Below are 18,900 nucleotides of genomic sequence, written 5' to 3'. Positions count from 1 at the left end.
TTTTTTTTCTCCTTTGGAGAAAATTATGGAGGGGGAAAGTGGGGGTTTATTACTTGTATTTTGTTAGTTTTGTAGCTGGAGGGGGAAAATACTAGAGAACATGATGGATAGGTGGGGCAATGAAGGTGTATATGTATAGTGTTTTTCTTTTCTTTTTTTTTTTTTTTAGTGTAAGTGATGTGAGACAAGGAGGATAAGTGCAATGATGAATGTCTTCTCATTTTGTTTTAATTTTCTTTCTTTTCATATTTTCTATTCCCATACTTATTTCAGGGTTGAATTTTTATAATTCAAGAAAAGAATACTCACAAACACAGTACTACAAACAAAGTCATTGGAGTGGGATTTCAGGGGCCTATTTGCTTATTTTGTGGGATTCTATCATCTGAAAATTTTTTTCTCAATCACACTTGAAAACTAGGCCATCATGACCCGACTTATTTTTCTTTTTTCTGTTCTTTGAAATGTATGCTCGTTGGATATATAGCTTCCTATTGATTCAAATAAAAATAGAAAATGATGAAGTCTTTCTTCTGTTCTTTGAAATGTATGTTCTTTGAAAGCTAAATCCGCAATTTTTATCTAAACATGCATAACTAAATCAAATTTTCAGAGTTGTTTCTTATTGTTTATAAGTCAAATGTGAAAGAAATAAAAATTCATGAACTATTTCATTTTGGGAATTTCTACTTTTGTCCCTTGAAATAGTAGTTTAACACTTTTTGAATCTAATTGATGGTTAAGGAAATGGTCATTGAGTTCATTAATGATAAGTCTAGCTAGTTTCTCTTTTTTACTTCCTTAAATCTTCCTGTTTGGATAGGATACTTTGGCAATTATGTTCAAATATATAGCTAATAATAAAATTTTCACCATTTGGTCCAAAACTGTAATATGTTCCAATGATTGCTTTTTGTGCAAACATTCTGTGTGGAATGATCCCTATAAATTTTATTAAAGCCTAATCATAGAAGTCATCAAAAGCAATGTTCAAAAAAAAAAAAAAAAAAAAGGATCAGAAAAGAACAAACAAATCATTTAAAATAAAAAAAAGAAAAACAATTCCTGACACCTGAGTTAATCTTTTCTGATTTGTTGACTGCTTTTTCACAATGTCATTTGAATCTTCTTCTGCTAAATCTTAAAGCTTCACTGTTAAGTTCTTCATAATTTTTCAATGGAGTTTTAAGTTTTAGCCAAAAAGAAAGAAAGAGAGAACAAAAAGATATGCTTTCACATGGGTATTTTGGTCTGCTTTGAAAGGGATAGTTGAAGAAACTGTTACTGTGCATGTCTTACTCCTCTTTTTTACTTTGAAGCCTTTACAGTGATCACCCTTCACTCCTCCATTTTTCTTCTTCAAGAAGATTAATGCACAGAATTACTATATATGTGATTATTGAGAATCAACTTTGACATTTGAGCTTTGAAATGTTAGTTTTAGCATTGGAATCCAATGATTTTAAATTATAGTTAATAATTTAAATTATAAATACAAATACTAAAATTAAAAACTTTTTAAGTTCGAAAAGATATCTAAACTCAATTCAGATGAGCTATAAGTAAAATTCTGAATAAGAAAATCCACTTATATTATCGAACAACAAAAAGAAATATCAAGAAGATGATAATAACTGGAAAGATTAGTTAAAACATCCGCATAAAGAAATATTCATATGATAATAACTGGAAATCGTAATCCATCAAAAGAATGTAAAATTTTCAATAATTATATTCATAATTATCAATCTATCGTACTTACAAATAAAGTTCTAGATGTAAAACTCCATTTATATTATCGAACAATAAAAAAAAAATATCGAGAGGATGATCCAATATATCAAAATTCAAATATGTAAATATTAAAAAGATTCGTTAAAAAATTAGCATATGAATAAATTAATGTCACGATAATAATTAGAAATCATAATCCATTTAAAAAGAACGGAATTTTCAGTAAAGAATATTCATAATTATCAATCATTAGCACCCTTAAACCTAAATCGGTCATGAAGTAAAATTTTCCTTCTCCAAAGAAAAGAAAATACAGTGAAGGAAAAGAAAATTTGGGAAGGTGTGGGTGACAGCCAGGACAAAAAATAATCCGTTAAGAAGATGAGCATAAACACAAAAACCGAGAAGAGAAATAGCAATAGCATCATCTACTCATCATTCTTCAAAAGATTCAAAAAGCAAAGGCCACATTGCTTTGCTTTATACCATAATTTCTCCACTGAATGCTATTCCTCTCCTTTTCTATTATTTTTCTTTTCATAACTCTCTTTTAATAATTATTAAATAATGAATTTTTTTGAACAAATAATTTTTCAAATATCATTTTTTTTTTTGTGTTTGTGTGTAAATGTTTGTTTATATTGTCCAATATGGCGAATTAAATAGGAAAAGCAAAAAAGAATTCTGAGTGGGAGTTGGATGTTGGGATCTTAAAATGGTAAGATTGAATAAATAATAGTCATCATCTAAAGTAACACTTGCAATGAAACGGAGAAGAAGCAGAAGGTTCATTGTTCAGACAAGAAGCCGAAAGATGGATGTACGAGTGCAACTGAACTGCGTTCTTACTATTTTTTCAAGTTACGAAGAAGATTAAACCAAGTTGCATGAAAACTGAAAGGTAATTAAAGCAATGTTAGGCATAACTCACATGTAATGTAATGTCTGTGAGCTGCTGTTTTATTTGACTATTATTATTATTATTATTATATAGTTTCATTAGTTGTTTTTAGTACTCAAAGAGTTACCAAATATTTTGATAGACAACTTGAGAATAATATTAAATACTACATTTGAAATTTGAATGTTTCTGTATATCATATGTTTAACTTATTTTTAGAAGCTAATCAGATATGAGTTTCGATGATCTTCCTACCTCTTGTAAAAAATATGGAGAGTGAAAGATTTTGAATTTGAGTTTTCTCCATTCCAAAGTTATCATCAATTTCATAAATATTTTTTTTTAATTGCTTCCTATGCCATAATAATAATTAGCACTAATTGCGTGTAAGAACATTAGATTGACATTTGATAATTTTTTTTATTTTAAATTAATAATAAATAATTAATTTGCTGTTACAAGGAAGTCATCTCTCTTAAAATTTGGATAAAACTTCCTACCTATTAAACCAATCAATGGAGATTCTTTGAAAGGTTATTTACAGTTTTGTCTTTCTCTTTTCAATGAATGACAAAAATAACTTGGTTACAACTAAAAACATATTTTTGAGAGTAGGCAAGTCATTCCAAGAGATTTATCAATCTCTTTAATTTACTCCTCCTTACATACATTGAGATACGAGGATGAACAATATTTTAAAAAATAAAATATAAAAATACCTATATCACAATAAATAATTAATTTAAATATAATTTTTTTGATGTATTAAATAATACTAATATCATAAAAAAATAATACGGTTATGACAGATATAATAATACTGGGCAAGGCTAAGATTCTTAACAAACCAACTTAACTGATCTTGTGAGAGATTTTTCCTTGATAAAAGGAAATAAGAATTATATAGTTTTTCAGACACAAAATTTCTGGAATAAATACTCATTCTTGGAAATATTTACTGATAAATGGAACAGCTCAATAAAAAAACACAATAAGGAACAGAATATCTATTCTACAAGACTTTTTTTGATCACAACAAATAAGTACAGGAAAACCTACCAAGTATAATGGTTTCTTCCTTGTGAAATTGCCAGCCCAAGCAGAAGGATGTCTTATCAGTAGCAAAAAAAAAGAACACCTGATGGACACTGTCAACAGAAAAAGGCCTCTCCTTCTTCAATCTCCTACTTCGAAGGGTCCAGTCTTTGTCGAGCAAAACCTGGCTGAATGATGGTAATTGAAGACATGGGTCCAAATAAGAACACAAAACAGAAACATGGATATGCTAGCTGCATCAGTTGCAGAAAAGAAATACACATACATAAAATATAGAATAATGATTAGTTCCTACAAGGTTTCTTGGAGGGGAAATGTAGTCAGTAATCTTTATTTTTTTGGGTTAATTTTGCTAACATTGGATTCAGAACTGAACTCACTACCTCATTATCCCATTGAGCCAAAGCTCATTGGTTACTTATTAGCCTTTCTACTTGCATTTTCTGAGAGTTGCAGAAATAAAGAATGAGAAAAAAGGTCATTTTACCTGAAGAAGCATAGAAGGAGCTGCAGCAGGTTGTGCATTTACATGACTTCTGGTTTTTCTCCGATTTACTGAAGCTAGAGATGGGCTGTTAGCTGTTGTTATGTCCCAAAAGCTTCGTTTCTTTGCAGTTGGAACCGGTGACTTAAACCGGTGATTTGGACTCTTCAATTCACCAATGTTTGATTCTTTTGGTCTCAAGCTAGCTCTAGTGACTATCCTCTTCGCACCATCAACTGAAGCTACTCCATATGGTTTGTCATTTCTTTGAGAAAGCTCGCGAATGCGTTCATCCTTCTGCTTTAGCTCTAAAGCATGATCTTTCTTCATTTTCTCAATCTCTGTCTCTAATGCTTTGATAGTTCTTTGAAGCTCTTTAACCACCTCATTTTCTCCTTTTCTTCTGGATTCTGGTGTAAAACAGTTCCTAGCTAAAAACGAAGGCCTGCCTTTTCTTTTTTCATTTGGTTGAGTTGCAGATGGAGGGGTCAATTGAGAGGAAATTGAAGGAGGTGTTGGAGAAGCATTTGCAGCCAGGGATTGTGCTTGGAGGGTTAGTAGCTTTTGTTGCTGGCGAGCTAATTGTACTCGCAATTCTCGATTCTCTTTTTGCAGTTCAAGTAATAACCTGGCCTGATCAGTTTCAGATTCTAGTGGGAATTGTATTCCCATATTTACATCACATGCCTGCAATTCAGGAAAGAGGTTATGTTAATGTCTCTTTACTCTCATTGCCCTCAGTCATTTCAAGAATCACAATGGCAATTAAGGCATACGTAATAATCAAATCAAGGAAAATTAGAGAATGCATTTCAGGAGAGAGGTAAGATGAATGTACTTCTTTTTCTCTCATCACTCAAATTCATTTCAAGAATCACATGGCAGTTGAGGCTTTATAATGTAAAAACAAAAGCAGACAATAGAAAATCAAAGATAACTTCTTTGAGTAGCTAACATAACTTCAAAATGAATGACTAGATAAAATGAAGGTGCAAAGAAAAGAAGCTTAAAAGAATGACCTTGGTCCGAATCTCCTTAGCTCGGTCAGCCCAATGTAGTGTATTTTGAGTTTCACCAAAGGAGAGATTGCTTGGGCTGATATTTGCAATCATTACAGTGTTGCAAGCTCCTCCTAATGAGTCCTTGAGGAGTTGAGTAAGCTTCGAGTTCCGATATGGAATGTGTTTCTTACCCTCAACAAGGGCATTGATGCAGCTGCTTAATGCAAGGAGTGATCGGTTTATATTAGCACCCTCAAGTGATCTAAGTGTTCTTTGATCAGTTGCTAGAGCTCTCTCTGACCCAGCAAGATCAATCAGTGAGAGCTTCCCAACTCTATTGACAACATTCATTGAAGCATCCCTAACTCGGTATTCAACAACCACCTGCAAGGAGCATAACAGGTCATTAAAGAAGTTAAGAAAATGTAAAGGACATCTTTTCTTCAAAATTTTATGAGGAAAAAAAAGACAGACATAAAAGTATTACCTGCAGAATAGCATGTGATCTTGAAGAGGTTTCATTGGCACGAGTAGGTTCAGTTGTTCGATTTTGGTTTCCTCTTTGAAGCAATGCCATTACCTACCACAACACGGATGTATATCAATTCTTTCCCAATCAAATGACTACTAACCTTGAGACTTATCATCCATGGAAGCAGGAATTTACTTCATCTGTAGAATAAGCTCTGTATTGAGTGAGACCAGCTGCCACAATTCCCTGTTACAATGAAACAAATATCATCCCCAAAACGTAAAATCTACTGTCTAAATAAGCAGGAAATTAATTCATCTGTAGAATAAGTTCTGTAGGGATTTGTTTGGCATCTCTGTTTGAGTTGTTGTTGAGAAGAATAATATGCTGAAAATGTTGATTAGAAGTGCCTAAAGTTTATTGGTGAGGGTAATTTCATATAGTCGAATCATATAAGTTTTATAACATCAAAAAAACACTCACAAACAACTCTTTCCAACAACATCAAAAATGTTATTTTTATGGAAAAGCAATTCAATCTCCATACTCAATAGACTCTTGAGCAAAAAGAACTCACATCATAAAAGGTAAAGTTATGACAGTGTCAATCTAGCAAAAGTAACAGAAACTTTATTTGTTTTTTGGTAAGCAAAAACTGAGGAATGTAATAAATATATACTAGAGGGTAGACCTGCTTATCTTCTCTAAGCACAAGAGGTCTTCCCGGAGAGAGCAAATCTCTAACAGTTTCGTTATAAACTTCAAGATAAGAAAGATGAACCACGTGGTTTCCATCACAGCTCCTCTGTCTAATCTTGGTAAAGAGATCCTTAATTGCCAAAACCATCACTCCAGGATTCTCCACTGTACCAAGCATTGTATATGTTTTTCCCGCACCTGTGGCACCATAGCAGAATACTGATCCATTTCTTCCTTGCAGCACTGCTTCCACAAGTTCAGCTGTCCTGAAAATTCAGTTCAATTGGTCACACCCATTTTTAGCATTTACCAATCTAAGATATGGGTTAGATCACTTTTTTTTATTAATTGAACATTAAACTGGTCATAATGAAATAATTTATTTTGTGAGACCTATAATGAAGCAGAAATTTAAATAAATCATGTCATTACGTACTTCATCATTTGCATATGCATACTAGAAGTCCAACTATTTGAAAACTAATAAGAATTTTCTTTTTCTTTTTCATTTTCCTTGGCAAACTAAAACAGCTGAGTCATTAAACATAACATCATTTTCACTTAAATCATTCAATTTTCTAAGCATCAAACACATTTCTAGTATAAGCTAAAAATCCTTAATTAGTGGAAGAATAGATTAATTACGTCAATTTTCAATACATTAAGCAGGAATTATAATTCAAGAAAATGCAACCATAAATTTCAGCTAATCATAAAAAAATGGGGAATTGAGGAAATAATTGCAAACAAAACAAGCAAACCCAAGTCCATAAACATGAAAAATCAATAACTATAATTAAAATTTATCATTCATAGAGGGGAAAATTAAAAATCAAACTCACGTAGTAGAATAAACTTCCTGTTGAGAAGTTGAATCAGGAAATGAAGCATCAAAGGCGAAATGGCGACCACGAAGCCTTTTAAGCCTAAGATAATCATTCTCATTAGCAAACTCGGTCAAATATACATCTTTCCTATTCACAATCTTCACACAACAACGCATACCAGCGTCTCTTTCTTTCTTGAACATTGGCCTAAGTCTTACAAACACTAGAATCCGGCTTCCATCACTAGGCTCAATATTTTTCTCCTCTAATTTTTCCATATTTTCTTTTCCAAGAAACCCTCTTGGCTCTGTCTGTGGCACTGAACTTCCCATAGAAAGCTTCCTTGCCACTGTAGTTGAAACACTAGCCTTTCTTGCACATGTAGAAAACCCAATAACCGGATCCGGACCCATTACAAGGTTCTCCTTACCATCATGTATAGCTGGTTGTGGCAAAACAAAGGTTCTTGTGATTGTAGAATTAGACCTCAGATTAGGCAATGTAGGTACTGTAGGAACTGTAGGCATTGTGTTTTCTCTCATTATATTTTCTTGCTCGGAATCTTTAGTTTCTTTCAAATCTTTTTCTTTTTTCTTGGAAGAACTGACGAGATCAACGCTTGGATGTGTTGAGTACCGCTTCTCTTCCGGTTTTGGAGATGGGTTCCTACTAATTGTCATAGAAGCTTTCTTTTGCTGCTCATATAACAGAGTTAAAGCTTTCATTTTCTCTTTCAACCCATGATGAGGGTTTCTTAAGGGAACACTCAAATGGGTCTGGTCTGAGTTTGACCCAGTTTGGTCTTGGTTGCCAATTTGAGACCTGGTTGACACTGGCATTTTAAATTTTCTCGTTATCCAAACATACCCAGATGGATTCTCCGACCCAGTTCATGTAACAGCTAAAAATGCAATAAAATTGTGTAATTTTCTCGGAAAGTTGAGAAATTGATGATACATAGAAGCCAAAAAGAGAAAATGAAAGAGAGGGAAGATAAAGATTGCTGACTTCCTGAGTTAATTTGGGAGTTGGGACACGAAATCTCAGCTATTGATTTAGGGGTTAGATCGGACGGTTGACAGTGAAGCGGGGAGGTCAGATTTTGAAGTGAGTTGCTATTATCACTACAATTTTTGGTTCTTACACTCCAGTAGAAGCCAAATTGTGATAGAGAATTTTAAGCGGATGGGATTGGAAACAGAAGTAATGGTAGGGATATTAGGGTTAAATTTTGAAATGGGAATTTAAAATATAGTGTTTGTAACGGTCAAAATGGTGTCAGCCCCCAAACGGTTAGGTATTGGTAATTTGTGGGTCCATTTTAAATTTTTTATTTTCTTCCAGCACGAGAAACCCTTTGCTTTTAATAATGTGAATAATTAAAGTAAAAATCTTTTTCAAAGTAAGCGAAAGCCAGAAGGGAAAGAGAGTGCTATATAGTGGACCTAAGGTACATCATTTCTTCATGTACTTCAATTCTATACCGTTCGATGGCTAATTCATAATATGAATCATGGTGATTTTCTACATCAAGCGGTTATTAATTACTTTTGCAAAATGGGTTTGCTTCGGTTCAAAACAAATTAGATGATTTCTTAAATCAAATGGTATAATTAGTGTTTTTTTTTTTTTTGAGGGGAATAATTAGTAATTAGATGTTGTTAGATCTTTGCTTTTCTTTCACTTAAAAGAAATATATTGGATTCATAAGGGGTGAATGATGACAAATATTAATTTTATGCTATCAACCATAAAATTTCTTTTCACTTTTCCTTCAACATAAGCTATTGAGTGCCATTGAAAAAAATATTTCTTCAATCAAAACCTTTTCAATTAATAATTTTCAGTCAAACAACGCCATTAGGTATATAGTAATCTAATATATATATATATATATATATATATACACTCATATAATTAAAAATGAGAGATCATTTAACAAACAAGTCATTAGATCGGTTAAAATAGACTGTGTCATTAAATAAATTTTACTATAAATCAAAATTTGAAATCTGAAATCATATTCAACTTGAACGTGAAAATACATATAAGAAAAAAAAAAACTTAATATATCATCTTCTTTAATCCTCCATGTTACAGTTAAAAATGGGATCATTAACTAATTATTTGAGACAATGTTATTGAATGATGTGTTTAAGTTTTACTTAGCATTTTTCTTTTTGTCAGTTGTCAAGATGGATTAGCTTGCATATGATATCAATTTTAATTGCATTTTTATAATCTAATTAACTCTAATTATTTGTAAGTAATAAGTTTTAATTCAATAATATTGGTGTCCTTTAAGAATTATGAGATTGCAACTTCAAATTTTCACCTAAAGCTATATTAAGTTTTTTTTTTTTTTTTTTTTTTTTTTTTTTTTTTTTTTTTTTGTAAATGCTTAAGGGAAACAATGAGATTTAAAAGAAAATATGAGAGAATTTGTTTGCTTAAATGTTATAAAAGAGATTAATTAAGGAAGGTATTATTCCATGATATAGAATGTAATTGTATGATGAATATTGGAACTCAAAGAAAAGGGATACTCAACATAATAATTGATTAAAAAATGTTAAATAACCCATTACCTAATGAATGTGATATAAGTATAGAAGTTGTTTATCATTAAAGTTTTTGTTAGAAGAACTGTAGGTTCCGACTCAGTTGGCAACGTAAGTTAAACATGTGAAAAGAGTTATCAGATTTTATTTTTACTAAACACATCTGTAGGGAGGGACGAAGAGTCTTAAATGTGACTAAACCCTAAACCAGATTAGACGGTTTTTGATAATAGAATCTGAATACTGGTGGATTATAAAAAAAGGTTGTTGTTAGAAGTATAAACAATGCCTTCAAAGGAAGGTCCATTACAATGTAAAAGAAAGGGAGAAAAAAAAAAAAAAAAAAGAGCCCCAATGAAGCACCCAAATTATGAGAATTCATGCATATGCTTTTGGAGTGGAATGTGAAGTATATGTTATCATCATATTGCTTCTCATTCTTGTTTAATGCTTTGGCAATCCTTGTCTTAATTTTTTTTTCTCCTAAATTAATCATATAAATTGCAATCTAGCTTTATACTATTGTTTAATTACTGTCTCTTATGAAGTTTGAAGGAATATATTATTATTATTATTATTATTATTATTACTATTTTATCAAACAAATATTATTATCATTACTCAAATTATAAACTAGTTGGTAATGGCATCACATTTGGATTCCAATTATCTTCAATTTGACTAATTATTAGTTGGGCTAATGAGATTATATTATATATATATATATATATATATATATATATAATTATATTATATTCAAAAACGAAAATCACATGGTACTCAAAAGCGTATGGGATATTCATGGTAATAAAATAAAATAAAATAAAAAATAAAGGTGGGAAATGGATGCAGTTTGGGCTTGGGCCAGGACCTCTTGAACTCCTTCTTTCGTTGTATCTGTGCGTGTGGGGTTCTAATCCAAAATGAAGATATGTTCACAGCATTTTGCCGGTGGTTTTTATGTGGTCTTATTCAATCTTTATATTTTGAATTTTAAATAATGATAAAGGGAAGAAATTAATTATTTATTTTAAGTTCTTGTGACTTCATAAATTATTTTTATTGACATCCATTTCTAATCAATATTAGCTTTATTATACAAGATCACACAATATTGCATATTTTAGAAGAAGTTTGAAATTTTTACGGCTTGGCATGAATTAAATTAATTAGTTTAGTTGGATTTAATTCTCTAAAATCCGATTTAATTTTATTTTTAATAATTTTGAAATTTTTGGTTCAACTTAATTTTTATTTTATAAAAATAAAAATCCTAAAAATGAAAGTGATTAATTTAATAATTAAGTTAAAAAAAATCAGATAATTCACCCTAGTTCGCTTTAATTTTATAAATAATTTAGTTTGATTTTAATTTTATAATAATTTCATTTATTCGGTTTGTACTTATTTAATTTGATTTCAATCAAATTCACACTTAACTTTATAAACTTTAACATATAAATAAAAATGGTTTAAACTATAAATTTATCCTGAATTTTATGACTTATTACAAAATCATTCTATTTTGACCTTTTGTACCCCGAACACTCCAATTTTGAAATTTTTATATATATTAGTACATCAACTTCAAAATTATCCCGAGGTCTTGAACAAAATATTATAAAAATGGGATCTACTAGTTATCCTTGGGTTAGTTTAACCCAAGGTCAAAAATGGTGAGTTTTCATATCTTCTTCTGCGACTCCATAAACAACACAACTGTTAACCAATCTTCTACTAATTAGTTTCCGGCGAAATTAGTTTAACTGATATGGCCAGCATATTGAAACTTATCTACTATAAACTCAGTGAATGCATTGAATCCTTAAAAGTTCCTTTAGCTAAGGAATTTAAAGATAGATGTAAAGGAGTTGGTTAGATAAAAACTTTAATATAGTTTGAATTTTAGAATTGAGAAGTGCTGGAAAAACAACACTTTGCTAATTACTTTTGATGAGGCCAGAAGTGAAGAATCACTGTCCCTAGGATTTGGGAGCACATGGCAAAAAAGGCAAAAGAAGATAATAGCAATGGTCCAGAGAAATCAATTGTTTTAAGAAGGTTGAATTTCACTTGGAATTGAAGAGGAGATGGTGAAATCCTTTTAGATAAAAATGGCTTAGCTGCGCTAATCTGTGCACTGCATGTGGAGTTGAAACGCAAGAGGTACTTGATAGTGTTGGATGATGTGCAGGTTAGTGACGATTGGTACACAACTTGAATGCTTTATTGGCTTCAAAATGGAGGGAATAGACAGGCCACAGTGGAGATTGATGAAGGCAATAAAACTGTGCGTTTCATGACATTGGTTTAAGTTAACCCAAGATTATATGGTGAGTCCATTGTATAATATTTTATTTAATATTCTAGGTTAAATTTGAAATTAGGGTATTAATATATCTAAATTTCAAAGTTAGGGTACTTGATGTATAAAGGTCAAAATAAAGTGATTTTATAATAAGTGGCAAAGTTTAAGATAATTTTGTAGTTTAAGCCAAATAAAAATAACCTTTTGATTGAAAAAAAAAAAAAAATTTAATCTCCAAAGATTGAGTTAGGATGAGAGAAATCTCTCTTATCCCTTAATTAGAGTATGAAGTTTCTTTAAACACTCGGGAGGAATCATTTGTTCCCTTTATGGGCTTGCCAGCGTAAATTCAGGTCAATAAACTTCAGATACCGGATGCAAAATATTCTAACATTTAAAATGAAAAATAAATATTTGACAATGCCATTTTTTTTAAACTCATTCATACATAAGGAAGAGTATTATTTGGCTAAAATGAATCGATCGAAAAATAAAATAAAATAAATAAATTGTTCCTAGCTTTCAATTATAATTTAAAAAAAAATATTTTTGTATGAAAATTCAATCTCACAAATTCACACCCTGAAAATCTGATGGCTAGAGAAAGATCCATCACCACGTACATAAACTAAAAAGTCCAATAAATCAACGGTGACGAGGTGAGTAACCAGCGGTTGCAAATAAAATTCCTCTAACGTCATCTCGCAAATCAGAATCTCCATTCATACCAAGTTTGCACAGTAACCGCTCTAAGAAAGATTTTCAAGGCTTTCAAAGCTTGAAGCATCGGTTTGTTTGCTCGGAAGCAGAAGTTGAAGAGTAGAAGAAAAAATGGCGGAGGATCCAGAGAAGAGATTTCACTCGATCATGGACAAGCTGTTTAACGCACCTAAATCGGTCTCCAGTCCCTCGAGGTATCTATCTCCGTTATTTTTTTAAACCTTGTTCCTCTGATTACTGAGAAAACGATGGAATCGGTAGAAGAAAATACTTCCACGTGACATTGTCAGCTGATTATCATTATTCTTTGCTTATTTTTTGATATAATTTCATTTCTAATATACTGTTATTCCTTTTTGCTCTTAAGCTTCAAGCAAAATTGGTTTAGGTTTTTTTTTTCCCTTTTGATTACTTACATTTAAATTTTGTGCTCATTTGGACCGTGTATTGATTGGAAGCTGGTGCTGGTGTTTATTTTTGCTTGATAGTTCATCTGGAGTAGAGTCATCGAGAGGCAAAAAGAGACACAATCCAGAGTCTGCATTGGCGTTAGTTGAACCAAAAACAAGAGGGGATTTGGTTGGTGGTTCATCCCAGCGTATGTTAGCTCCAGCTGAAGCTCCATTATGTAGGCCTTGGGATAGAGGAGATCTCATGAGGAGAGTGGCTACGTTTAAGTCCATGACATGGTTTGCTAAACCTAAGGTTGTCATTTCTTTTTTTCTTTTGGTCTACTTTCAATTTTATTCTCATTCCTTGGAAGTTGGAACATAGTTTGGAACTTTATGTTTGATATTGTAGATTAAATAACTTCATTCGTGAGTTTATGATCTTATTCAATGTGAAAAACTAGGAATTTCAACATACTGGCAAAAAGGAAATGATTAAGTGACTCATAATGGCAAATTAGTTTATGGTTGTGAATGTTGTTGGTTGTCATAACGTGGATTCTAATAGAAGACACTACTGACATTAATCAGCGAAAATAATGTGGAGATGTCGAGATTTATAATTGAATCTTAAAAATTAAGAAATGTTATTAGTTATGTTGAAAATGTATTAGAAAAATCATAGCAAAGATTAGTGGAACCAGCAGGTATTTACCTTTGTGAAGCAGGAAATTTAAGAGTTTTGGTCATGTGGTATGGTTTCACTTGCCTGGAGAATTTTTTATGCTTGTATAAGTGCTTTTGTCCTATCAAAACTGAGGAATTAGGCCTTCCTGCTGTCTGCTCCAAAATAAATTGATATTCTGAAAGAAACTGTTCCTTTCAGAGGTCATGTTTATTGTTTTTACTTCCATTATGTCTGCCCTTTTCACTGATCTTATTGAGTTACAGATACTGTGGTATGAATCCATTAATGATTATCGTTAGTATATAGGATGCTGACTTTATCATTTTGAAAATGTCAAAGAAAATAGTTAACCAAGAGCCAATCAGGCGACAGGCATCCAAAATTTGCCATCAGAACTTTTGATAAATCTTTGAAGTGACATTTTTTCTTTAACTCGACATATTTTCCGTCCTGCTCTAAAAGTCTGTGGCTTTTGTTCATTGGAATTTTTTGTGGTTCCTCTTTCAACCTCTTCTCTCTCTCTCTCTCTATCCCTCTCTCTCTTGAGCCCCCTATTTACATGGCCTTTTTTTTGCAGTTAATATTAGACTTCATAAGTAGGTCTGGTCTCATCTAAGTTTTTCATAATCTCTTCTGAGTTAGGAGTACGAGATTTCCTTTGCTACACTTTTTTTTACTCAACCATGGAGGATGGAGATTCATTTAATCCAAAGGGATGGTAAAGTAGACATACATCCACTTCTTCTTAAGCGTGCTAACAATTTGCCTACTTTGATGCTGCTTGGTTGTAAGCCCACACTACTAGGCTTTGTTTCATGTATGTTGTTATTAAGGGCTGTTTTCTAATTCCTTTCTTCCTTCCATCTTACCCTGTGAATTTTAAGGGGCTATTAACAATATGGTGTTTTTTAACTTTTCCCATCATTATTAGGCGGTGAGTGCTGTCAATTGTGCAAGGAGGGGATGGGTTAACATAGACATGGATATTATAGGATGTGAAGCGTGTGGAGCTCGTCTACTTTTCTCCACTCCATCATCATGGACGCAGCAGCAAGGTATGTCATACTACTCCTTTGCTACATTAGGAGTTGATAAACCGATGCTATAAGTAAAGCAAATTTCTAGTGCTAGTGGTATCTGAATTCAAACTGCTTTCCCATGTTTTTAGTTGAGAAGGCAGCCTTGGTATTTAGCTTAAAGCTGGATAATGGACACAAACTACTCTGTCCTTGGATTGATAATGCCTGTGACGAAAGATTGGCAGAGTTTCCTCCCACTCCGCCTCCTGTTTTAGTTGATAAATTCAAAGAACGTTCTTCTGCTCTCTTGCAACTTTTAGCCCTTCCAGTGATTTCATTTTCTGCCATGGAATACATGAGAAGCACACAGCTGGAAGACTTTCTTAGACAGTCACCAATATTGCATTATGGCAGTGGAACTATCAACATATCCCAAGTAGAATCCTTTGAGAATGAGTGTGACGGTGATTCTGCTAACTTGTATTATCAGGTTCGATTGTTGATACCTCTTTTTTTTGCTATAAATGTTGTGCATCACTTTTCATAGTTTAGCTTTTTTTTTTTTTTTTTCATATCATTCGAACAATGTGACTGGTACTAGTAATAATTGACAGTTTCATATGTCCTTTTGAACATGTTAATGCTAGTTTCTTTGTTCAGAGTCCTTCAGGAAGTTAATAATGAGAAGAAATTTACAGGCACACAAGCTTATAAGTTTATGTGGCTGGGAACCCCGATCACTGCCTTATGTTGTTGACTGCAAGGACAGACCAAAGCAGCTTACTGAGGATGCTGATATTTTGAATTCATCCCGTATAGTTACTAATGGACACAATACAAGCATCAGTTTTTATTCTGCGGCTACCAATGAAAATGTGGAGGCAACAGAAGATATCAATGGTTTTAGTGGGCTACAGGCTGATCCACAGTCTATTGTGTTAGATTGCAAGCTTTGTGGAGCTAGTGTGGGATTATGGGCATTTTCTACAGTTCCTCAGCCAATAGAGTTGTTTAGATTTGTTGGATGCACTGAAGTTAATAGTAAAAAGAATTGTGGACAAGATTCAGGCAATGAAAATCAAGTAGATGATAGGGGAGCCATTGTCAATTCTGCCTTTAATGGCACATTATTTTTCGTAGACAGACCTTCGACTTTAAATTTAACGATTGCTGGGGGTCCACCGCCAACAAAGCAGAACTTTAAAGCAACAATTTCTTTGCCTGTTATTGGTCGGAATTTAAGGTCCAGGTTTTCTAATGACTCTGGTTTTAGAGATCGTATGTTTTGTGGGCAAGAACCTCAACCTGGATCTGGAAATAAGGATCTATTGGGTGAAGAAGTTTCTGACCCAGAAGCTGTGGGAATGTCAAAGAGCAAAATATCTGATCAGGGACAATGTAGTTATGCAAGCGGTGATCAATGCTCCTCTTGTTTGAATCTTGAAAGTGGCGAAAAAGGTTCTCTCAGAAAGGAGTTGGACACTGATGTGCCGTTGGAAGGAACAGGTATTGGTGGCGAAGGAAATTGTTTCAAAACTGGTGGGCATGATTCTAATATGGAATGCCCAATGGAGAGCAAACAAGAGATAACACAAAGTTTTGATCAAAGTGATAGGTTGCTTGAAAATGCACAAAATGCCGTGTCCCTTGATTCGCCATCAGGAACTAGTTCCCAAGCTAGAATATCTCCTGTTTCAGATCCAGGTGCTAATGTCACCATTGGAAATGGGGATAATGGAAATGATTCATTAGCTTTGGTTACCTTAGAAAGTTTTGATGATCAACAGGATCTGGTCATGGATATTTTATGTGGCAAAGATATTGCTTCTGAGATAGACCCAAGAAAATGTGAAACTCATTCTAACATCCAAAACATGTTAAGCAACCAGACAAAAGGCCAAGAAGGCAAAACAGATGGAATGCAGAATCTGGTGAATAGTGAACCTGTGGCCTCTAGTACAGGTAAGCAACCATATGCCTTGTCTCCCTGCTCCTTAACCATGAGTTTGAAGTTACTGTGAAAATCTGTTAGAGAGGCATTTTGTCCTGGTCAATTACTACATGTTCTTTTTCTTTCTTGTTCTTCTCATCATAGGATGAAAGAAAATCTAGTATTAAATTTTTATTTGGGAACTGAACTTAAAAGTATTTTCAGTTTGACAAACTGATTTTTTCCTCTAGATTCTAAATCTGGAGATAAATGCATATATTTACAGTTCAAGTAATTGTATCTATATTTGAAAAACCTTTATTTTCAAACTCTGAAGCATTTCTATCATATTTACATGTAATTGCCTATTTTACTCTACTTTTGGCATTTAACCATCTCCATTTAGCATCCACTTGTAGTATCAAAAGTTGTTACCCACAGTTCTCTTACAACTGCATGCTTCACACAAAGTTTTCTATAATTTTATTTTCTGAATAAAATTTAGGAGGTTTGGAATTTGTTTGTGATGTTCCAGCCTCACGTAATAGATTTACTATTTTGAGTTTTATTCCTTGCACCTGGTTTTGAAATACCAAAGTCAGTCAGACAAACTTAGAGAAACTGGATTGGTTTGGATGAATACTACATACCATGAATATATAGTATAGTTTTTTCTCCTTAATAAATAAAGACTAAGTGATGATTAAAATTTGAAAGGAAAGAAGGAAGTTTCAAGTGACATTTTTTTACTTCCCACTATTTGAAATGACTGGATCAGTTCTAACCAGTTCTTTGCAGCAACGTTTACCTCAGTGTTTTATCAATATCACCATTCAAATTGGCTGACAGAGTATATTTTGTAAAGGAGTGGCAGATATCTTAGATAACTTTGTTTTGTTGATGGCTTTTATCTAGCACAACCTTAGGTCTTTGGACTTACTTTTACATGGTTTATTTATGTTTGCAACTTTATCTATATTTCTTTTGCATTGGGAAGTGCCTAAAAGGCTTGTTTAGAGCTGTAGAACTGTTCACTGTTTTTGCTTGCTTGGATATTTTTAGTCCAACGTGAAGAATTAAATCCAGCTATTACCTTTTTTCTTTCCATTTCTTTTGCTGTTGATGATGAAATGCTGATCTTCCTTTTTTTCCATGAGAGTTGGTTGTCCACAACAGAAATTTATCAACTGTATTTCTTCTTATGTTCCAGGAAAAGAGAGAAAGAAAATATCAGACAAGGGAATGGAGTTTGATCCAATCAGACAGCACAGACACTTTTGCCCCTGGATTGTATCAACAAGTAGTGGAGCAGCTGGTTGGCAACAAACACTATCTGCTTTACTTCGACAAAAAGAGTATTCTAGTCCTGCAAAATCTCCTCCATCCACCTCCATCATCAAGGTATGAGAATCTTGTTCAGTTTTTCATGAAACATTAAGTTGGTATATTGTAGTAGAATATGTTTTAGACACACCGAAGGCAAGGTTGCTGTAACATTTTGTGCCATGATTTCCGTAACCCTTGGATGGATTATGCTATTAAAATGGAAATGCCACCATGAAGCTTATGTTGTGTTTGAAACACGTGAAATTAAACATAGTGGCACTTACAAGTTTGTGGTTATATTTCTCTTTGAACATGTATAAATACGTAGTTCATGTGATGGAAATGTTGACCTTGATGTTGGAGTTTATGGGTGGTTTCAAGATTCCATGACTTCAACTAAAACAGTATATTTGGAGCTTGTTTTGGTTAGAATACTTGTATTGTACCACCTGTGTTCCCTGACTTCTGACATATTACTATTCGACATTTGCTAGGTGGATGATCCGATCACTTCAGTAAGAAAGCTCTTTATGTCTCCATCCGCCAAAAGGATGAAACCCTCCAGCGGGTCTAGTTGAAGCGTGCAGCTGATTAATTTTGCAGGTGTCAATATGCACCCAGTTAACATGTATTTTATGATACTGCTCCCCTTTGTATATTATAGATGCAATGATGTATTCAAAGACAATGCAAGCAACGGTGGTTGTTGTATCATTTAGCAATTTCACGGCCCTAGTGCTCTACAGATTATGATAAGAACTATTGCTTCTGAGACAGCTTGCATT

General features: G+C 32.9%; 2 protein-coding genes across 2 annotated transcripts; one reads left to right on the top strand and one right to left on the bottom strand.

The window, feature by feature from the left end:
• Positions 1–3,558: 3,558 nt before the first annotated feature.
• On the bottom strand, positions 3,559–8,375 carry LOC105650632 (ATP binding microtubule motor family protein). Its single transcript, XM_012237549.4, has 7 exons — positions 7,190–8,375; positions 6,340–6,613; positions 5,844–5,894; positions 5,664–5,756; positions 5,195–5,560; positions 4,179–4,862; positions 3,559–3,858 (listed from the first exon to the last, which is right to left on the bottom strand). Exons 1-7 carry the CDS (start codon positions 8,011–8,013, stop codon positions 3,820–3,822), a joined length of 2,331 nt encoding a protein of 776 aa, XP_012092939.1. The 5' UTR covers positions 8,014–8,375; the 3' UTR covers positions 3,559–3,819.
• Positions 8,376–12,742: 4,367 nt separating this feature from the next.
• Positions 12,743–18,891, top strand: LOC105650634 (C3HC zinc finger-like protein). The gene is made up of 7 exons (XM_012237551.4): positions 12,743–12,957; positions 13,252–13,468; positions 14,772–14,895; positions 15,009–15,349; positions 15,558–16,821; positions 18,000–18,190; positions 18,610–18,891. Exons 1-7 carry the CDS (start codon positions 12,875–12,877, stop codon positions 18,691–18,693), a joined length of 2,304 nt encoding a protein of 767 aa, XP_012092941.1. The 5' UTR covers positions 12,743–12,874; the 3' UTR covers positions 18,694–18,891.
• Positions 18,892–18,900: the final 9 nt, after the last annotated feature.

The sequence above is a fragment of the Jatropha curcas genome, chromosome 5 (genome assembly GCF_041381405.1).
Source record: "Jatropha curcas cultivar XTBG-Jc1 chromosome 5, XTBG_Jcur_1.0, whole genome shotgun sequence".
Lineage (NCBI taxonomy): Eukaryota > Viridiplantae > Streptophyta > Magnoliopsida > Malpighiales > Euphorbiaceae > Jatropha > Jatropha curcas.
Note: the sequence above shows the minus strand (reverse complement) of the source record. Positions and strands in the feature narration are given on the sequence as shown.

Excerpts from the sequence above, each read along its gene's own strand:
- LOC105650634 (XM_012237551.4), top strand. The coding sequence starts at position 12,875 with ATGGCGGAGGATCCAGAGAAGAGATTTCACTCGATCATGGACAAGCTG. Across the intron at positions 13,469-14,771 it reads CATGGTTTGCTAAACCTAAG|GCGGTGAGTGCTGTCAATTG; the intron begins GTTGTCATTTCT and ends CATCATTATTAG. Across the intron at positions 15,350-15,557 it reads CTGCTAACTTGTATTATCAG|GCACACAAGCTTATAAGTTT; the intron begins GTTCGATTGTTG and ends AGAAATTTACAG.
- LOC105650632 (XM_012237549.4), bottom strand. The coding sequence starts at position 8,013 with ATGCCAGTGTCAACCAGGTCTCAAATTGGCAACCAAGACCAAACTGGG. Across the intron at positions 5,757-5,843 it reads GAGCTTATTCTACAGATGAA|GTAATGGCATTGCTTCAAAG; the intron begins GTAAATTCCTGC and ends GTGTTGTGGTAG. Across the intron at positions 5,561-5,663 it reads GATCACATGCTATTCTGCAG|GTGGTTGTTGAATACCGAGT; the intron begins GTAATACTTTTA and ends TGCTCCTTGCAG.